Source organism: Mirounga angustirostris, unplaced genomic scaffold (genome assembly GCF_029215605.1).
Source record: "Mirounga angustirostris isolate CCGP_5_RB_7025 unplaced genomic scaffold, mMirAng1.0.hap1 SCAF_3, whole genome shotgun sequence".
In the NCBI taxonomy this organism is placed as follows: Eukaryota; Metazoa; Chordata; class Mammalia; order Carnivora; family Phocidae; genus Mirounga; species Mirounga angustirostris.
Window position 1 is genome coordinate 117,764,593 of NW_026991711.1, and position 18,561 is coordinate 117,783,153.

At 34.2% G+C, this 18,561-nt stretch overlaps 1 protein-coding gene across 6 annotated transcripts in view; it reads left to right on the top strand.

Moving 5' to 3' along the window:
- RIF1 (replication timing regulatory factor 1) overlaps positions 1–18,561 on the top strand; it is a 66,386-nt gene that overhangs the window by 16,113 nt on the left and 31,712 nt on the right. For 4 of the 6 annotated variants that reach the window (XM_045868885.2, XM_045868884.3, XM_045868887.3 and 1 more), the window contains exons 10-20: positions 1,741–1,892; positions 3,215–3,332; positions 4,179–4,352; positions 4,569–4,679; positions 5,363–5,425; positions 5,663–5,763; positions 7,534–7,620; positions 8,234–8,307; positions 8,756–8,936; positions 10,697–10,804; positions 11,170–11,319. In XM_045868885.2, coding sequence (XP_045724841.2) covers positions 1,741–1,892; positions 3,215–3,332; positions 4,179–4,352; positions 4,569–4,679; positions 5,363–5,425; positions 5,663–5,763; positions 7,534–7,620; positions 8,234–8,307; positions 8,756–8,936; positions 10,697–10,804; positions 11,170–11,319 — 1,319 coding nt within the window. The remainder of the gene's footprint in view (positions 1–1,740; positions 1,893–3,214; positions 3,333–4,178; positions 4,353–4,568; positions 4,680–5,362; positions 5,426–5,662; positions 5,764–7,533; positions 7,621–8,233; positions 8,308–8,755; positions 8,937–10,696; positions 10,805–11,169; positions 11,320–18,561) is intronic. The other 2 variants (XM_045868886.3, XM_045868888.3) reach the window with 2 other exon arrangements.

The following is an 18,561-nucleotide window of genomic DNA, read 5'->3' on the forward strand; positions in this document are numbered from 1 at the left end:
CCTAATAGTGGGTTTTTACTATTAATATTTCCAGGTGATTCCTTTTGATTTACCTTAACTTTATCTTCCTGTTGTCTAGTGGAGGTGTTTGATATACAGTTGACCCTTGAACAAGGGAGGCTTAGGGATGCCAGCGTCCCACTGCATATAACTTTTCACTCCCCCCAAATTTAACTACAGATAGCCCACTGTTGACCAGAAGCCTTAAAAATAACATAAACTGTCGATAACCCATATTTTGTATATTATATGTATTATATACTCTAGTCTTACGATAAAGTAAACTAGAGAAATGTTAGGAAAATCATAAGGAAGAGAAAATACATTTGCAGTATTGTATAAAAAAAAAAAAATCTGTGTATAAGTGGACACATGCAATTCAAACCCATGTTCAAAGGTCAGCTGTATATATGAGAAAGTATATAGCCCAAAAGTAGGTCAGTAGGAATACTTAACTTAATTGGGTAATCTTAGATATAATGAATACTGTATGTTTATAAGATCTGCTACATAATATTAATTTCGTCCTGTATTTTTTCTCTGCCAAAGACAATTAATAATCCTTTCTCTTCCCCTTTTTAGTGTGTTTTGTAAGGTGATTATTTTCATTAACTATAATTTTACTGAAAATATTGATAGTGCATTGCCAGGCACAAATTTTAAGTATAAATGTTACCTTTTTTGTTGTTGTTATTTATAAACCAGTAATGCAAGTTGATGTCCTGGACTAAATCTGGACTAAAGCATAAAATAGACATGACTTAAAGAAGATAAATTAAATGCTATCTCATTTGAAGTAAGTCCAGAGCTAAAGAGTCCATCCCTAGTGTTAATGGATCTAGGAAATCTTAAGGAATCAGATGCCTGTCTTTCTATTCTGTCATCTCTCTAGAGCCTTCCAGAAATTCCACATACACTTCCCCTTAAATCTCATTGGGTAGAGTGGCTGAATGGGAGACTAGATAAAGAAATAAAAAATTGGGTATCTGTCATTGTCCTGAGTGAAAGAGGTCTTGTATCTAAAAAGAATGGCAATTTCTGCTATAGGGATATTATTGTGGAGCTCCTCTCATAAGTAGAGGAGGAGTTCAAAAAAGATTAGAGAATTTGTTCCCACAGTGATTTGACTTTATTTTCTTCTTTATGGAAATGTTAATTGTGAAAGCTAAATGGCAGAATAGCTGTCAGAAACATTAATGCCATCCCACCAAATACATAGCTTGACTGATGTTTCAAAATCCTTTTCGAGTCTTTTTGATAAGTTACTTGAGCACACGGGCATCTTATTTTGTGTATTCCCAGTTATTACACTCAGTATTAGGCTGGACAGTTTATTGTGGAGGACTGCCCTGTGTGTTGAAGGAAGTTTAGCAGTATCCTTGGGTGCAGCCTACTAGATGCCTACAACATCCTCTGTACCCCTGCCTCTGAGGTCTAACAACCAGAGATATTGTAAACATTGCCAAATGTCCCTTGGTAGGAAGATCGTTCCTGGCACACACAGTTTCTAATAAACATTACTTCCTCTTTTTTCTTCTTCTCTTTCTTTGGCCTTATTACATGTAGTCTAGTTGTTCTGGAGTCTGTCACATTGAAAATTTGAGGTTTAACAAGAACGGCTGATCTCAAAAAATTTTTTTGTATATCAGTTCTGTGGTCAGAAAGACTTACATACTTATTCTTAAAATTTAGTCTTCAGCTCTTATATCTTTTTACCCATGTGCTTATTTTCTTTTTAAGAAATACTGTGCAGTGCAAAAAGGCTGAAGTTGTTAATGCAGCCTTTGAGTTCCATCCATGTGAGAACAGAAACTCTAGCACTAACAAAGCTAGAAGTCTGGTGGTATCTACTGATGAGACTTGGACCTCATCTTCCTGCTAATTTTGAACAGGTAATGAAAGTGTTGAGTATAATGCTTGGTATGTTTTAATGCATTCTTAAATTCTTAACAATCTAATCTTTCAGTGTTATATTTGCTGTGTTCTATAAAAGATCTTTTTTTCCTAACACAGAACTTGAGTTTATTTTTCTCAAAAGATATTCTCTAGTTGTGTGAAATGGAGACTCTAAAGCTTTCTTAACCAGCAGCCACTCAAATATCTATCCTTACTCTAAAGGCATTTTGAGAGATTTTTTTAAAAGAAATTTCATAGCATTTAGAATATAATTGAGTGTAAAATCAACATTACTGATACAGAAATCTAGTTTACACTGGGTTGATAAAAAGTTGGATCAATTCTTATTTTTTGTATCTCTATTTCTAGGCTACATAATGGTAACAAATCATTTAATCCCAGCATAGCTTTGCAATATTATTATAAATGATTTTACAAATTTTTTTTAGATTTTGATACCCTTGCTGGCATTTAGACATATCTGTACCTCCTTGATTTTGCAATTAATCCCATCCTTGGTTTCTGTATTTTACAGTAAGTAAAAAAGGATAGCTCTGATAATTTCTATCTTTTTTATTTCTTTATTGTGTATTGTTTATCTGGGTTTTTGGAATATATCTTACTGTTAAATCTGTAGTCCTTGTCTTTTGGTCTGTGTATGTAATTGCATGGCAGTGAGTATATTATTGGAAATTGGGTTTTATAATAAAATATACTTGAATTTTTAGCAAGTTTTTAAAATTCTTAATTATTTAATGTCGTAAGGCTTTTAAACTTAACAGCATGAATTAATTGGAGTTGGGCATTAATGATAGTATCTAACAGGAACATAATTATTACAGATTCTACCATTATGAGGTCCTAAGTAGGCTAATCTTACCCAGTTGCCCACACATTCATTGGTATAATTTATGCATTGGCTAGATTTGATTGGTACTGGAATGATCTTAGAAATGAGCTTTAGGTTGTCTTAGTTCATTTTTTTTAGGGTATATTTTTAAAAAGCTTAAAATGAGTCTGTACCGATAGCATTAAAACTTGGGCATTGTTTATGTGTATAATTTCCCATTTGGAATTTAGAACTGAAATTTATAGATAGTACACATTTATAGGGCAAATTTCAGTTGTAATAAAAATTTTTACTTGTTTCCAGTTTTAGTTTTTTTAGCCAGTGCATCCAAACAGCCAGTAGGATTCAGCATATCAAAAGAACTTAGAGTTTTTCTTAAATTTAACTATATCATGCAAGACTTTTAAAAAATATGGCACTTAGGTAGTTTAGAGATAGTTTTCCTTTTTTTGTTTTTAACCCCAATAGGTGTGCGTGCCTCTGATTCAAAGTACAATAAGCATCGATTCTAATGCTTCACCTCAAAGCAGTTTGTCTCGTGTAACTGCTTCTCCAGGTTTAAGTCCTATGACTCCTATACACAAAGGTAAGAGACATACTTGGGTTTTTTTTTTTCCCTATTTCTAAAAAGGGCTTGAATGTAGCCTTTGCTCAGTTATTCACATACAGTGAAGCACTTTATAATTTTGACGCCCTAATCACAAAGTCAGTTCTATACTAATTGTTTTCCTGTGTGTTACTGTTGTGATTGCGTTGTGGTTGGGAAAAGATGGGTGTTTTTCCACTATACACGTGAGATGTATTACAAATGACTGTTGTGTTTGTTTCAGAACCAGAATTTTAGAGCTTTTATTAAAAACAACAGATTTTAACGGATGTTTTTTTAAAAAGTGGCTTAGCAGGGTGCATGAGTGGTTCAGTCAGTTAAGTGTCAATTCCTGATTTCGTCTCCGGTCATGATCTCAGGGTCTTAGGCAGCATCTGCTTGAGGTTCTGTCCCTCTGCTCCTCCCCCCTCAAACAAACAAATAAAATCTTTTTTTAAAAAGTGGCTTAGATTATATACCATTGGAAGAAAATGATTTGCTGTTTGTTTTTTGTTTGTTTTTTTTTTTTTTATGTTAGCTATTCTAGTCAGATTTTTATATTTAGGTGTCAGGAATGCCTGCATAATAATATTTCAAAGTAGGAATTAATACTTGATAATTATCTTCATTTAAATGGTGTGTGGCACTAAATCTTGTTTTTAAAAACCTAATAAGATAATTAGGAACTCTGTTGTGGGCTTTAGGCAAAAATTCAATTTTTGTTTGACAAAAACTATTTACTTTTAAAGATATATTTCGTTGAAATGAAGTAAACAAAATATGTTCACTTGGATAGCTAATTTAAGTTAATATAACTTACCATTTGTGTTTTGTTTTGTTTTTAAGGTGCTTCCCCATATGGAACTCCTGTAACTCCCCGGATGAACTTAAGTTCAAATTTTGGTGGAATGGCCACAATCCCCTCTATTCAACTTTTGGGACTTGAAATGCTGCTTCATTTTTTGTTGGGTCCAGAAGTCTTGAGTTTTGCTAAGCAAAACAAACTTGTACTGAGCTTAGGTATTTACTTTTTTAAAACTGTTCAGAGCAAGAGTGCATTAGGCGAAAAGACATTTATCTTCCCCAAAGCCAAAATAACTCTGTAATTACGTGTGAAATAAATATAAATCTTTTTAATAGAAAACACATGTCAGACCACCTAATATTTTATATTGAGCTGTTTTATTTTATAAAGCTTTGTTTTGGCATAATTGCCCTTTTTTCTCTCTTTTTTAGAGCCACTCGAACATGCGTTAATCAGCAGCTCTTCTTTTTTTTCCAAACATGCAAATACACTCATCACTGCTGTTCATGATAGCTTTGTTGCGGTTGGAAAAGATGCTTCTGGTAAATATTTAAGAGAAAATTTTTTATTAATTGTTTAAACCTGTGTTTAAAAAGAAAATAAAATAGCAAATATTTGTATAGTGCCATCTTTTGGCCAAATTGTGCTCGAAGAACTTTACATATAAATCATTCAATTCTTACAGTAACCTTCTCTGTTAATCCATTTTTCAGATGAAGAAACTGTGTTGTACAGAGAAGTTAATAACTTGTGCAAAGTCACATAGTTGGTGGTGGAGCTGTGATTCAAACCTGGGCTCCATGGCCCTAGCATCTACACTTAAATGCCTGTGTTTGATGGCCTATCAGATATTGAGATGAAATTTCAAAAGTAGTTTGCTATTTAACTGTCTGGGAAATTTTTTTCTAGGGGCTTTCAGGTGTCCTTTTGAATCTTGTTTTTTTCCTTGTCTCGGAAGCAAAAGGTATTCAGTAAAGAAAATGCAGATAGCAGAAAAAAAGAAAATAATCACTCTTAATTAAATTACAGGGCCCATTGTTAATAGGTTACAGTTTGAAAAAATATTTCTTTGTTGTGATAGTGTTTCATAAACTGATAGGGTTGAATATTTTAAGAATTATACTCTAACTATTGCTCAACTTATTTCTTTAGTGTAAGGATGTAAGGGTAAGCCTTTATAGTCATACCTACTACATTCTAAAGTTTATTTTGTTTTGTTTGGCAGATGCGGTTGTCAATGCTATTTGGAAGGAGCTAATTAGCTTGATGAAGTCAGTTATTGAATCAGGTAACTACTATAACTGACCAAATGATTTTTATAGCACCCAATGAGTTTTGTTTGGCTTTTGTAAATAAAATTTACTTTTAAGTCAATTTTTGAACTGTATAGCTTCCTGACTTTCAAATAAAGCTATTTGATACATTTAAAAAAATCAGTGTCATAACTGAGTATATGTTTTTATCCCTAAAAATACTATATTTTCACCCTTAAAATACTTGCATATTGCTTTTTGCTTTTTGATAGGTAACAAAAAAGAGAGACCAGGTTCTGAAGTTTTGACCCTGTTACTAAAATCTTTAGAAAGCATAGTGAAGTCAGAAGTATTTCCTGTGTCAAAAACACTGGTAAGGATAATGATTATGTGCTGGAATTAAAAAATCGTATTCTGAAATTGAATTTTTGGTGGAGATACTTACACAGACCAGGTTTTTTTTTCCTTTTTAAGATTTTATTATTTATTTTAGAGACAGAGTGTGCGCGCACACAAGCAGGGGGAGGAATAGGGTAGGGTGGGAGGGAGGAAGAGGGGGAAAGAATCTGTAGCTGACTCCACGCTGAGTGTGGATCCCCAAGCAGGGCTTGAGATCATTACCTGAGCCAAAACTGAGAGTCAGACGCTTGACTGAGCCACCCAGGTACCCCCAGACTAGATTTTAAGATTTTATATCAGCAATTTAGCCCTGTAGTAAATGTTATTTCATTGACTTTGGAGTCATTTGAAACCTCAATAAAGTAAATGAGTATACCGGCAATACAAAAATCTTCCAATGTCATAAGAATGAGCCATACAGAGAAAATGGGGTAAAGGACATGAAACAAGAACTGAGGAAACTCAGAACACTAATTTTATAAGATTGCTGAGCTCCACTAATAGTTATTTTGTACATTTAAGAAAATGTCTGGTAATAATCTTGTGGAACTTTTGCAATTTAAATGAACTCTGTTTAACCAAGATAATGACTTTGGTTTTAAACATCTTTTTTATCCTATATAGTAGAGAAGGAAAAAACAAATTGGATATACTTTTTATAATAGTGAGTCTCCCAAGATAACTGCAGATGGAGTAAACTATACCCTACTTAAATTCCTTCTGAGTCTATGTACTGGGATATCTACTATGGCAGTAGTTCATAGTTGTTAATAGCAAGGGCTCTGGAGCAGACTAGGTTGAATTTCCCCACCCAATTATTTATTAGCTGAGTGAACTTGGTCAATATTTCTACTCTCTTACCTTTTGTAAAGGGAATATAGTAGTTTTATATAATTAGGTTAATAGCAGAGCACAATGGGTCAGGAACAAAATAGTCTATAAATGCTGTTTAGTATTATCATTAGTGTCTCATTCAAATGAGAGTGTGAAAGCACATTTTAACTAAAATAACCTTTTCTGTCATATTATGTCCCTTGTTATGTAGTTCAAATTAATACCAGTATAATAATAATTTTGAATGACTGTTTGATAGGCTCTGTCATATTTGAGAGATGTGTCTTTAGACCCAGCTTCTAGTTAGTAGTCCTTTGAAATATACTTGCTTCTGGCACTAGTGAGTACATAATTCGTTGCAGAATATCTTTTTTATAGTATATTAAAAAAAGGCCTCAAGGGCTATTAATAGAAAAATGTTTGAATAAACTGTGCACATTCATACAGCATTTAAGAATGTCTACATATATTGATGTTAAAACTCCATAATACAGTTAGGTGAAGGTCAGTTCCAGAGTATCTCACAGTATAATGTCATTAATGCTATAAAAGAATAGATGTATGACAGCCCAGGAAGTTTTGTTTCTGTGTATACTTAAATACATGGAAATTTAGAAGGTCTAGAAAAATAAACTCCACAAACTGATAGTATTGATTTTCCCTGGAGATAAAGGACTTTGTCATTTTATTTTTTATGTTTCTGTATTTGAGCTTTTAAAACTAATGTAAATATATTCACATTAATATATAAATGTATTTGAACTTCTTGAATGGAGAATTTATTTACATTAATGAATGAGCATTACTTAACAATGAATTGTTAATTAAAAATAGAGCTAACAGTATTAGATTTTTACTAAGTAAAGTATTTTTATAGCTAATTTACAACAAAACTTTTTATTTTTCTTAGGTCCTCATGGAAATTACAATTAAAGGACTGCCCCAGAAAGTATTAGGTTCACCAGCATATCAGGTTGCTAATATGGATATTCTTAATGCAAGTATCTTAAATGTAATGATATGATTAAAATTAGCCAAAAGATAAAGTTCTGTGATAGTTTTTTTTTTCCTTAACATAGTGAAACTTAGCTTGTAAAATTTTGAGAGAATTGGATAGGCTGATTATGTTAAAGGGAAAAAACTGATTAATAAAGAATTAAATATGACATTATTAATGGAACTATTTTTCTGAATTACACTAAAAGTTCTAGGAGGAGAGTTCTGTTTGCTTATACATAGTAATAGTGGTTATTATTTAAAAATTTGGAAGCATAGTAACAGTTCCTTAATTATGGTGAAATAAATTTAATATCTACAGGATGTAGATGTATTTATTGGTCCAGCAAGTTTTAACTTAATGTTCTTTTTATATCTGGAATATACCACTCCTCAATTGCTCATGTAGATGGAATAGCTGAAAGAGCTTGATTTTTGTGTGCAGTTTATAGAAATATATTTGCTACCATTGTGTCATATCCTAAGTAATATCAAAAGTTAAAGTTCTTTAGCTTAAAAGGATCATTTTACATAATTGATTATAGAAAACAAGTGTAACAAGATTATACTCCTTATAACAAGAATATTGACTGCATTCTTCCATCTTTCTTCAGGGAACTCCTGCTTTGTTCTTAATTCAGTTAATTTTCAACAATAATCTCTTGGAATATGGTGTAGATGATGAGAGGTAATTTAAACTAGTCTTTTTGTTTATGTTGGAAAGGTTATTTGATGAATGAGATTCTTTTTTTTAAGATTTTTATTTGGGAGAGAGTGAGAGAGAGAGAGAGAGAGAGAGAGAGAGAGAGAGAAAGAAAGGATGAGCAGGGGGAAGGAGAGGGGGAAGCAGACCTCCCCCCGCTGAGCAGAGAGCCTGATGCAGGGCTCGGTCCCAGAACCTGGAGATCATGACTCGGGCCAAAGGCAGACGCTTTAAGCAACTGAACCACCCAGGTGCCCCAGATGAATGAGATTCTTTTGAGTTATATGCTGTATCATTTTTTAAAATAAAAAAAATCAAAGTAAGACTATAACATTTCTTGTTTCCTTGTTGGTTATTTTTAGACTTTTCTAATAGTGTAACATGTATTTTGGCAGAAAGCGCTGGATAATGCATAGCTCAATTTTTTCTCCAGGTTTTTTCTCAATCTGGAAACACTTGTTGGCTGTGTCCTTTCTGGTCCAACTTCACCACTAGCTTTCAGTGACTCTGTTTTAAATGTTATTAACCAAAACGCAAAGCTGTTGGAAAACAAGGAGCATCTCTGGAGAATGTGGGGTATTATAGTCACCCCATTAACGGAATTGATTAATCAGGTATAAGTGCTATATGTTTCCCCTAAAACTTAAGGAACATTTTCCTTTTTTTCTTATTAGAGCACCTGGGGAAATAAATAGAAGTTTGAACTTGAATATAAAATGCTAAATATTTTTTTCTGTGGGATTGATTAATTTCCTGTTCTTTATATTAGTTGATTTCTTTTACTGCATTTCTGCCTTATTCAAGAAAGTATAACAATGGGGATGAATCAGCTCCCTTTTCTCCAGTAGTGATTATAAAGCCAGAAGACTTAGATGTTATAATATAACTTCTCATATTTATATTTTGAGTTCTTTCAGTATTTGTACTATGAGGAATAGTAATGGTTATCTTGACTAGACTGTATATTCAGATTTCCATGGGCAAGTCAGTTCGTGAATACCTCAAAGTCATATAGTAGTCCCCAAACCAGTAATCCGTTGAGTTGACTAACCCTTACATTTAGATACTTAAGTGACATTATCGGCAGGGTGTGGAGCTCAACTTTTGTCACTCTTAATGGTTCATCAGTTGCTTTATCAATCTTTAAATGGAAATATTTTCTGGAAATACTCTGCTGTAATTCTCAAATGAAGACTCCAGAGAATTTATTAATGATAGTGCAGTCACCATTATTTTCACTACTAATTAGTTCACATCATTTAAACATTCTTCTGAAAGAAAAAAGTTTACATTCCTAAATAAGTTTCCTGCTTTTTGAAGGATAGCAAGGTCTTTTTAATAAGTCTTTGCTTGAATCCTACCTTCTATGTTTAGTAAAAGATTTTGGAGTTACCTCTGGGATTCTTTTATAGGACTTAAAACACCAAGTATTGTTTCTCAGGGTTGCTGTAACATTACCACAAGCAGGTGGCTTAAAACAACAAGGATTTATTCTCTTATATCTCTGGATCCCAGAAATCCAAAATTGGCAGGCTTGGTTTCTTCTGGAGCCTTGAGGGAGAATTGTTACTGTTCCTCTCACTTAGCTTCATTTGGTTCTGGCAATTTTTTTTTTTTTTAAGATTTTATTTATTTATTGGACAGAGAGACACAGCGAGAGAGGGAACACAAGCTGGGGGAATGGGAGCGGGAGAAGCAGGCATTCCGCGGAGCAGGGAGCCCGAGGCGGGGCTCGATCCCAGGACCCTGGGATCATGACCTGAGTCGAAGGCAGACGTTTAACGACTGAGGCACCCAGGTGCCCCTGGTTCTGGCAGTTCTTGATTGTTCCTAGGGTTATAGACAAATCACTTTAATCTCTCCCTCCATCTTCACATGGCATTCTTACCTGTCTTTATTGTCGGTCTACATCCCACTTAAAAAAAAAAAAAAAAGATTTTATTTAGTTACTTAACAGACGGCGAGAGAAGGAACACAAGCAGGGGAAGTGGGAGAGGGAGAAGCAGGCTTCCTGCTGAGCAGGGAGCCCCATGTGGGGCTCGATCCCAGGACCCTGGGATCAAACCCGAGCCGAAGCCAGACACTTAATGACTGAGCCACCCAGGTGCCCCCAAATCCCACTTTTCTTTTAGGAACATCAGTTATTGGATTAGGGCCTATCCTAATCCAGTATGCTTTTATTTTAACTTGATTATATCTGCAAAGTCCCTATTTCCAGATAAGGTCATATTCATAGTTACAGGGGTTAGGAGTTCACCACCTCTTGAACATCTCAACACTGTATCTACCTCACTACAAATAATAAGATGGTACTACACAGGACTAGAATTAGATGGTAATTTGTCTAACTTCTTCATTATTTTTCTTGTTTCAGACCAATGAAGTGAATCAAGGTGATGCCTTAGAACATAATTTTAGTGCCATATATGGTGCATTGACTTTACCAATAAACCATATTTTTTCAGTACAGAAATTTCCAGTGGTAAGGCAATGTCAAGTTTTTTACTTAAGGAATTTACATTTTTTTGAAAATGCTCTTTGACCCTTTATAATGAATTCCTACAGTAGTTTTTCCTGCAGTGAGATTTCCTTATGACTTTTAATCAGCTTAGGGTAAAGGAAAATGGTGAAGGAAGAGAAATTCCTCTTGACCTTTGATAATTGCTGGTATTGTGGCATTATTGTAATTCTTCAAATAGAATTCTATAGGGGAGGCAAATTTACTACTCTACGCTAGTCTCTTCTATGACACCTTAAATGTTACAGTGGTTTTTTAAGACATATTCTGTTAGGTGTTTGATATGTAGATATACATTTTTAAATTTTCTTTTTTATTGTTATTTTTAGGCCACCATGAAGACCTTACTTAGAACTTGGTCAGAATTATATAGAGCATTTGCCCGCTGTGCTGCTTTGGTGGCAACTGCAGAAGAGAATTTGTGCTGTGAGGAACTTGCTTCCAAGATAATGTCCAGTTTAGAAGATTCCGGCTTTTCAGTGAGTGTATCCCAGTACTGACCTTGGTTGTATTTAAAGAATACTTTTCAAATAAATTGAGATAACATTTGTGAACTGTCATTTATAAGTCTTCTAGTTTATAAGGTACTGATAATATAAAACAAGTAACAGCCTTATAAAACAGTTCTGTGTCTTTGGTCTACTTGACTCTGAGGTCCATGTTTTAGGACCCTTAACAGCCATGCACTTTTACTACTGTGTGGCGTATCTGCCTGTGCCTGTGCCATTCTAGATTAACAGTATGAGGACCTTGCCCAGGAGCCAACTCTCTCATGTCTATCTCTTAGATCTTTAAAGGCAATCCTTTGGAAGTTTGTGGGCCTAAAAAAGTAGGTCCCATTTCACTCCTTTATTTATTAAAACAAAACAAAACAAATACTTTCATTGGTTTGTATCATTCTAGAATAGAGCTCTTTTTTGTATTTACACAGTTTACATATGTACATGAATACGGTTCTTGACACTTGAATTCTATTACTAAAGCATGCTTTTTTCATCTAGAAAGATAAACTTCTACCCTTTGATAGTGGTTATCACTGTTACAAAAGAGATACCTCTCAAGAGCTAGGAATTCATCTTTTCAGATTTTTTAATGCATTTATAATATCTTTTCAAAAATACTGGCACAGTTTTGATTGTTACATTTTGATAGAATTTCAGAGTGACTTAAAAAATGTAAATCAGATCCTATCACTGAAAAAACTTTTGTAGCACTTAGATTAAAAATTTTGACTGCTTATAACTGCCCATGAGGCTTATGCTTCCATTCCCCAGGGGGTCTTATTTAATTACATTTGTTAGTATCTATCATGGCACCTTGTTATTTACTTTTTGGCACTTATGTTAGAATCATTTGTGTACTTCATTATGTTACTTAACCAACACTCCATGAGGTTAGGGACATCCTGTCTTGATATGTATCCCTGGAATTTATCTGGCACATAGTTGAATTTGTTGAATGACTTGTATAACTGGTAGGGAGAATGTCGACCCATAGTTTTCATTTTTTAAATACTGTCTTGGTTATGCTTTCATCTTTGTTCCCTTCTGGAAGAAATTTAGAATCTGTCAAGTTTTATGAAATACACTTTAGATTTTTGCTTGGCTTGGTTGGTTATATTAAATTCATAGAGAAATTTAAAAATACTTTTACATCTTTATTTCCATCCAGGAATAATTGTGTTCGTGTATTTTAGTTCTTTTAATCTAACTTCCTTAATATTTGGTAGTCTTGAAGCTGTCTTTCAGCTATTATAAAGGCCCAACTATCCCCACCCATACAGAAACCCTGTGTGGTTGCTGTTGGAGTATATAAAAGCTGTTGCTGATGTGCATTTCCTTTTATTGAACCAATCTTGTGTTCTTCGGATACACATAGTCGTAGTGAAAGTTTTTTCAAACATTGCATATAGTGTTTTAAGATTTTTGCATGTATCTTCATTAGTGAGACTGGAATTCCTCATTCTCAAATTTTTGTCTAGTGTAAGAAGAATGTCGTATCTATACTTGTATTGTCCATTGATCATCACCATTTTTAAAGTCACTGATAAATCTTGTATGAAAATACAGTAATCAGAATTATCCCAGTATTATGGAAAAGGATGTTATACCCGATAATACTAACATTGTATGTGAACTATAAATTTTAAAAATTGAAAAAAATAAACATAAAATAATTTATGAACTCATTAAAAATTCTGAAAAGATGGATTTCTAATTTTTTAAATTTTCTGTGTCTTTATATCTTGAATATTTTTGTTTCCATTTTATGGGTAATTTTTTAGCTTATATGTGAAGGCTTCACTTTTCATCTTTTCCAATACATGCATGTAAGACTATTATTGCTGCTATCAATTATTATAGATAAATATTAATTGTAAATACAGTATGTATTATAATTGATATTATATTTATGTATTTATAATTTATAGGACAGCATTTATAAATATACTTTGCATTACAGATTCTATTATAAATGTAATTATAAATATTAATTTTAAAATTTTTGTTTTAGCTCTAATATAGTTAACATGCAGTGTTAAATTAGTTTCAGGTGTACAATATAGTGATTTAACAATTCTCTACATTAATTACACAGTGCTCACCATGATAAGTGTACTCTTGATCCCTTTCATCTGTTTCACCCATTCCTCCCACGTACCTCCCCTCTGGTAACCATCAGTTTGTTCTCTATAGTTAAGAGTCTGTTATTTGGTTTGTCTCTTTTGTTGTTTGTTTTGTTTCTAAAATTCCATATATGAATGAGATCATATATTTGTCTTTCTTTGACTGACTTATTTCACTTAGCATTATACCCTTTAGATCCATCCATGTTGTTGAAATGGCAAGATTTTATTCTTCTTTATGTCTGAGTAATATTCCATTTTATCCATTCATCTATTGATGGCCACTTGGGCTGCTTCCATAATTTAGCTATTATAGATAATGCTGCAGTAAACATCGGAAGGCACTTATCTTTTCGAATTAGTGTTTTTGTATTCTTCAGGTCAATACCAGTAATGGAATTACTGGATCATACGGTAATTCTATTTTTAATTTTTCGAGGAACTTCCATATGGTTTTCCAGAGTAGCTGCACCAGTTTGCATTCCCACCAACAGTGTACAAAGTTTCCTTTTTCTTCACATCCTTGCATGCTTGTTGTGTTTTTAGTCATTCTGATAAGTGTGAGGTGATATCTCATTTAGTTTTGATTTGCATTTCTTTGATGATGAGTGATGTGTAGAGCATTTTCTCATGTGTCTGTTGGCCATCTGTATATCTTCTTTAGAGAAACGTCTTTTCATGTTTTCTGCCTGTTTTTAATTGGATTATTTGTTTTTTGACATTGGGTTTTATAAGTTCTTTATTTTGGATGCTAAACTTGTATCAGATATTTTGTTTGCAAATATTTTCTCCCATTCCATAGATTGCCTTGTAGTTTTGTTGATTGTTTGCTTTGCTCTGCAGAAACTTTTTTTTATTTTGATGTAATCTCAATCATTTATTTTTGCTTTTGTTTTCCTTGCCTCAATAGAAAAAATGTTGCTATGGCCAATGTCAGAGAAATTACTGCCTGTCATCTCTTGTAGAATTTTTATGGTTTCAGGTCTCATATCCAGGTCTTATATTTTGGTCCTAAGATCCATTTTGAGATTATTTTTGCATATGGTGTAAGAAAGTGGTCCACTTTTATTCCTTGGCGTGTAGTTTTCCAAACACCATAGTCTTGCCCCTTTTGTCAAAGATTAATTGACTATAGAATCATGGGTTTGTTTCTGGGCTTTCTGTCCTGCTTCATTGATCTGTATGTCTGGTTTTGTGCCAGTACCATACTGTTTTGATTACTACAGATTTGTAGTATATCTTGTTATTGGGAATTGTGATACCTTTAGTTTTGGGCTTTCTCAAGATTGCTTTGGCTATTTGGGGTCTTTTGTGGTTCCATTCAAATTCTAAAGTTGGTTATTCTGTGAAAAAGGCTGTTGGGATTTTAGTAGGGATTGCATTAAATCTGTAGATTGCTTTGGATAGTAAGGACATTTTAACAATATTTGTTCTTCTAGTCTGTGTGCATGGAATATCATTGCATTTGTTTGTGTCATCTTCAGTTTCTTTCATCAGTGTTTTATACTTTTTAGACGTCAGGTCTTTTATCTCCTTGGTGAAGTTTATTCCTAGGTATTTTATTATTTTTGGTGTAATTGTAAATGGAATTGTTTCCTTAATTTCTCCATTATTTGTGTATAGAAATGAAACGGATTTCTGTATACTGATTTTGTATTCTGTGACCTTACTGAATTCATTTATCAGTTGTAGTAATATTTTTGGTGGAGTCTTTAGGGTTTTCTTTTTTCTTTTTAAGGGAGAGCAGAAAGCGTGAGCAGGGGTGGAGGGGTTCAGAGGGAGGAAGAGCGAGAATCCCAGGCAGATTTCACACTCAGGGTGGAGCCCAGTGTGAGGCTTGAGGTCATGACCTGACTCGAAATCAAGAGTCAGATGCTCAATCAGCTGAGCCACCCAGGTGCCCCATGAATGATTTTTATAAATGTATTTTTAGATTCCTTTTGCTAATATTTTGTTGAGGATTTTTGCATCTATGTTCATCAGATACTGGTCTATAGCTCTCTTTTTCCATAGTATCTTTATCTGTTTTGGTATCAAGGTAATGCTGTCCTCATAGAATGAATTTGGAAGTGTTCTCCCTCTTCTGTTTTTGGAATAGTTTGAGAAGAATAGTTATTAACTCTTTAAATGTTTGGTAGAATTCATCTGTGATGTCATCTGATCCTGGACTTTTGTTTTTTGGGAGTTTTTTGATTACTGATTCAGTTGCATTGCTAGTAACCATTCTGTTCAAATTTTGTTTCTTCCTGATCAGTTTTGGGAGGTTATGTTTCTAGGAATTGATCTATGTTGTCTGATTTCTTGGCATATAATTTTCATAATATTCTCTTACAATCCGTTTCTGTGGTGTCAGTTATTTCTCTTTATTTTTTTTTAAGATTTATTTAAGTCAGAGAAAGACAATTATCATAGGATCTCACTAGTATGTGGAATTTAAAAAACAAAACAGGTTCATAGGGGAATAGAGGAAAAAATAAAACAAGATGAAATCAGAGAGGGAGACAAACCAATAAGAGACTCTTAATCATAGGATACATGGTTGCTGGAGGGGAGGGGGTATAGGGATGGGGTGGTGGCCGGGTGCTGGACATTAAGGAGGGCATGTGATGTAATGAGCACAGGGTATTATGTAAGACTGATAAATCACTGACCTCTACCTCTGAAACCAATAATACATTATATGTCATTTAATTGGATTTAAATTAAAAAAGACTTAAAAAATAATAATGAAGAATTTTATGAACCATTTTATGCCAGTAACTTTGTTAATCTTAATGAAAGGGACAAATTCCTTCAACGACAACTAGTATTAAAGCTCAATCAGGAAGAAATAGGTAACTGTAAGAACCTTATATTTATTAAAGTAATTGAATTTGTAAAAAAAAAAAAAAAGATTTATTTATTTTTAAGTAATCTCTCCACCCAAGGTGGGGCTCAAACCCACAACCCCAAGATCAAGAGTTATGTGCTCTTCTGACTGAGCCAGCCAAGTGCCCCTCTTTATCCTCTTTAATTTCGGATTTTGCTTATTTGAGTCCTCTTTTTTTGCTCATAAATCTGGCTAAAGGTTTATCAGTTTCGTTGATTTCAAAGTTCATTTTGGTACATTTATCAGTTCTGTTGTTTTTTCTTTGTTTCTAATCCTGTTTCTGCTCTAATTTTTATTACTTCCTTCCTTCTGCTGGTTTTGGGTCATGTTTGTTCTTTTTCCTGCTCCTTTAAGTGTAAGATTAGGTTGTTTGTGAGTTTGTTTTTTTTTTTTGCCTCTTGAAGTAGGTTCATATTGCTGTAAACTTCCCTTTTAGAAGCACTTTTGCTGCATCGCAAAGTCTTTGGAACATTGTGTTGCCATTTTCATTTGTCTCCATGATTTCTTGTTTGGCCCATTCATTGTTCAGTGTCATTTAACTTTCATGTATTTGTGTTCCTTTTTAAAGATTTTATTTATTTATTTGACAGAGAGAGAGAGACAGCTAGAGAGGGAACACAAGCAGGGGGAGTGGGAGGGGGAGAAGGAGGAGGGCCAAGCTGGAAGCCCGATGTGGGGCTCGATCCCAGGACCCCGGGATCATGACCTGAGCCGAAGGCAGACGCTTAACGACTGAGCCACCCAGGCGCCCCATGTATTTATGTTCTTTCCACATTTTTTCTTGTGGTTGATTACTAGTTTCATAAGGTTGTGGTTTGAAAAGATGCATCGTGTAAGTTTGATTTTTTGAATTTGTTGAGTTTTGCGGCTTAACATGTCCATCCTGGAGAACATTCCATGCGCACTTGAAAAGAATGTGTGTTCTGTTTTTGGTCGGAATGTTCTGAATATAACTGTTAGATCCATCTGGTCCATTGTGTCATTCAGAGCCACTGTTTCCTTATTGATTTTCTGTTTGGATGATGTATCCATTGATGTAAGTGGGGTTTAAAAGTCCTCTACTATTATTGTGTTACTATCAATTACTTCCTTTGTTAGCTGCTTTCTGTATTTGGTTGCTTCCATGTTGGGTGCATAAATATTTACAACTGTTACATGTTATTGGATTCTTCCTTTTATTGTATAGTGTCTTTCTTTTGTTGAGTCTCTGTTTCAGAGTTTATTTTGTTTAATGTAAGCATTGCTACCAGCTTTTTTTCCACTCCATTTGCATGATTAATGCTTGTGCATCCTTTCCCTTTCAATCTGTATGTATCTTTAGGTCTGACAGGAATCTCTTGTAGGCTTCATATAGATAGGTGTTGCTTTTTTCACTATAAGGTGGGTGTTTTACGCTTGATGGTGTCACTAAATTTCCATGGTCTATTTTCATTTTTTTATTACTTTTTCTCTTCTCTTAAACTTGATTGCTTTCTATTACTCTTTCCCCCAGGTCGCTGATCCGTTCTTCTGCTTTATCTAGTCTACTATTTATTCCATCTAGTGTTTTTTTAGTTCAGTTATTGAGTTCTTCCATCTCTGATGGGTTTTTATGTTTTCTCTTTTTTAAAAAAAGATTTTATTAATTTGAGAGGGGAGGAGAGAGAGAGTGGGGGGCGGTGAGGAGCAGAGGGAGGACAAGCAGACGTGGAGCTGAGCTGGGAGCCTGACGCGGGTCTCAATCCCAGGACCCTGCAATCATGACCTAAGCCTAAATCAGGAGTTGGACACTTAACCGACTGAACCACCAGGTGCCCCTTACGTTTTCTCTTTGTTCAGGGTCTCATTGAGGCCCCTTTTCATCAAATCATTGATCATCTTTATGGCCATTACTTTCAATTTCCTATCAGGTGTGTTACTTCTCTCCATTTCATTTAGGTCTCTTGCTGGGACTTACCCTGTTCTTTCATTTGGGACATTTCTGCATTTTATCTAACTCTCTGTGTCTGTTTCTGCATGTTAGGAATGTCAGCTATATCTCCTGCTCTTGTAAGTAGTGGCCGTGTGAAGAAGAGGTCCTGTAATGCCCTGCAGTGCAATGTCCCCTATTCACCAGAACCTGGCCCTTCAGGGTGTCTCATATATTTGTCCTATGAGCCCTGCTGTTGTGCCTGAGTCACTTTTGCCTTCAGTCATCTGTAGTGGTTTTGCCTGTTGGCAGGGTTTATCCCTGTGTTGTTAGTGAGC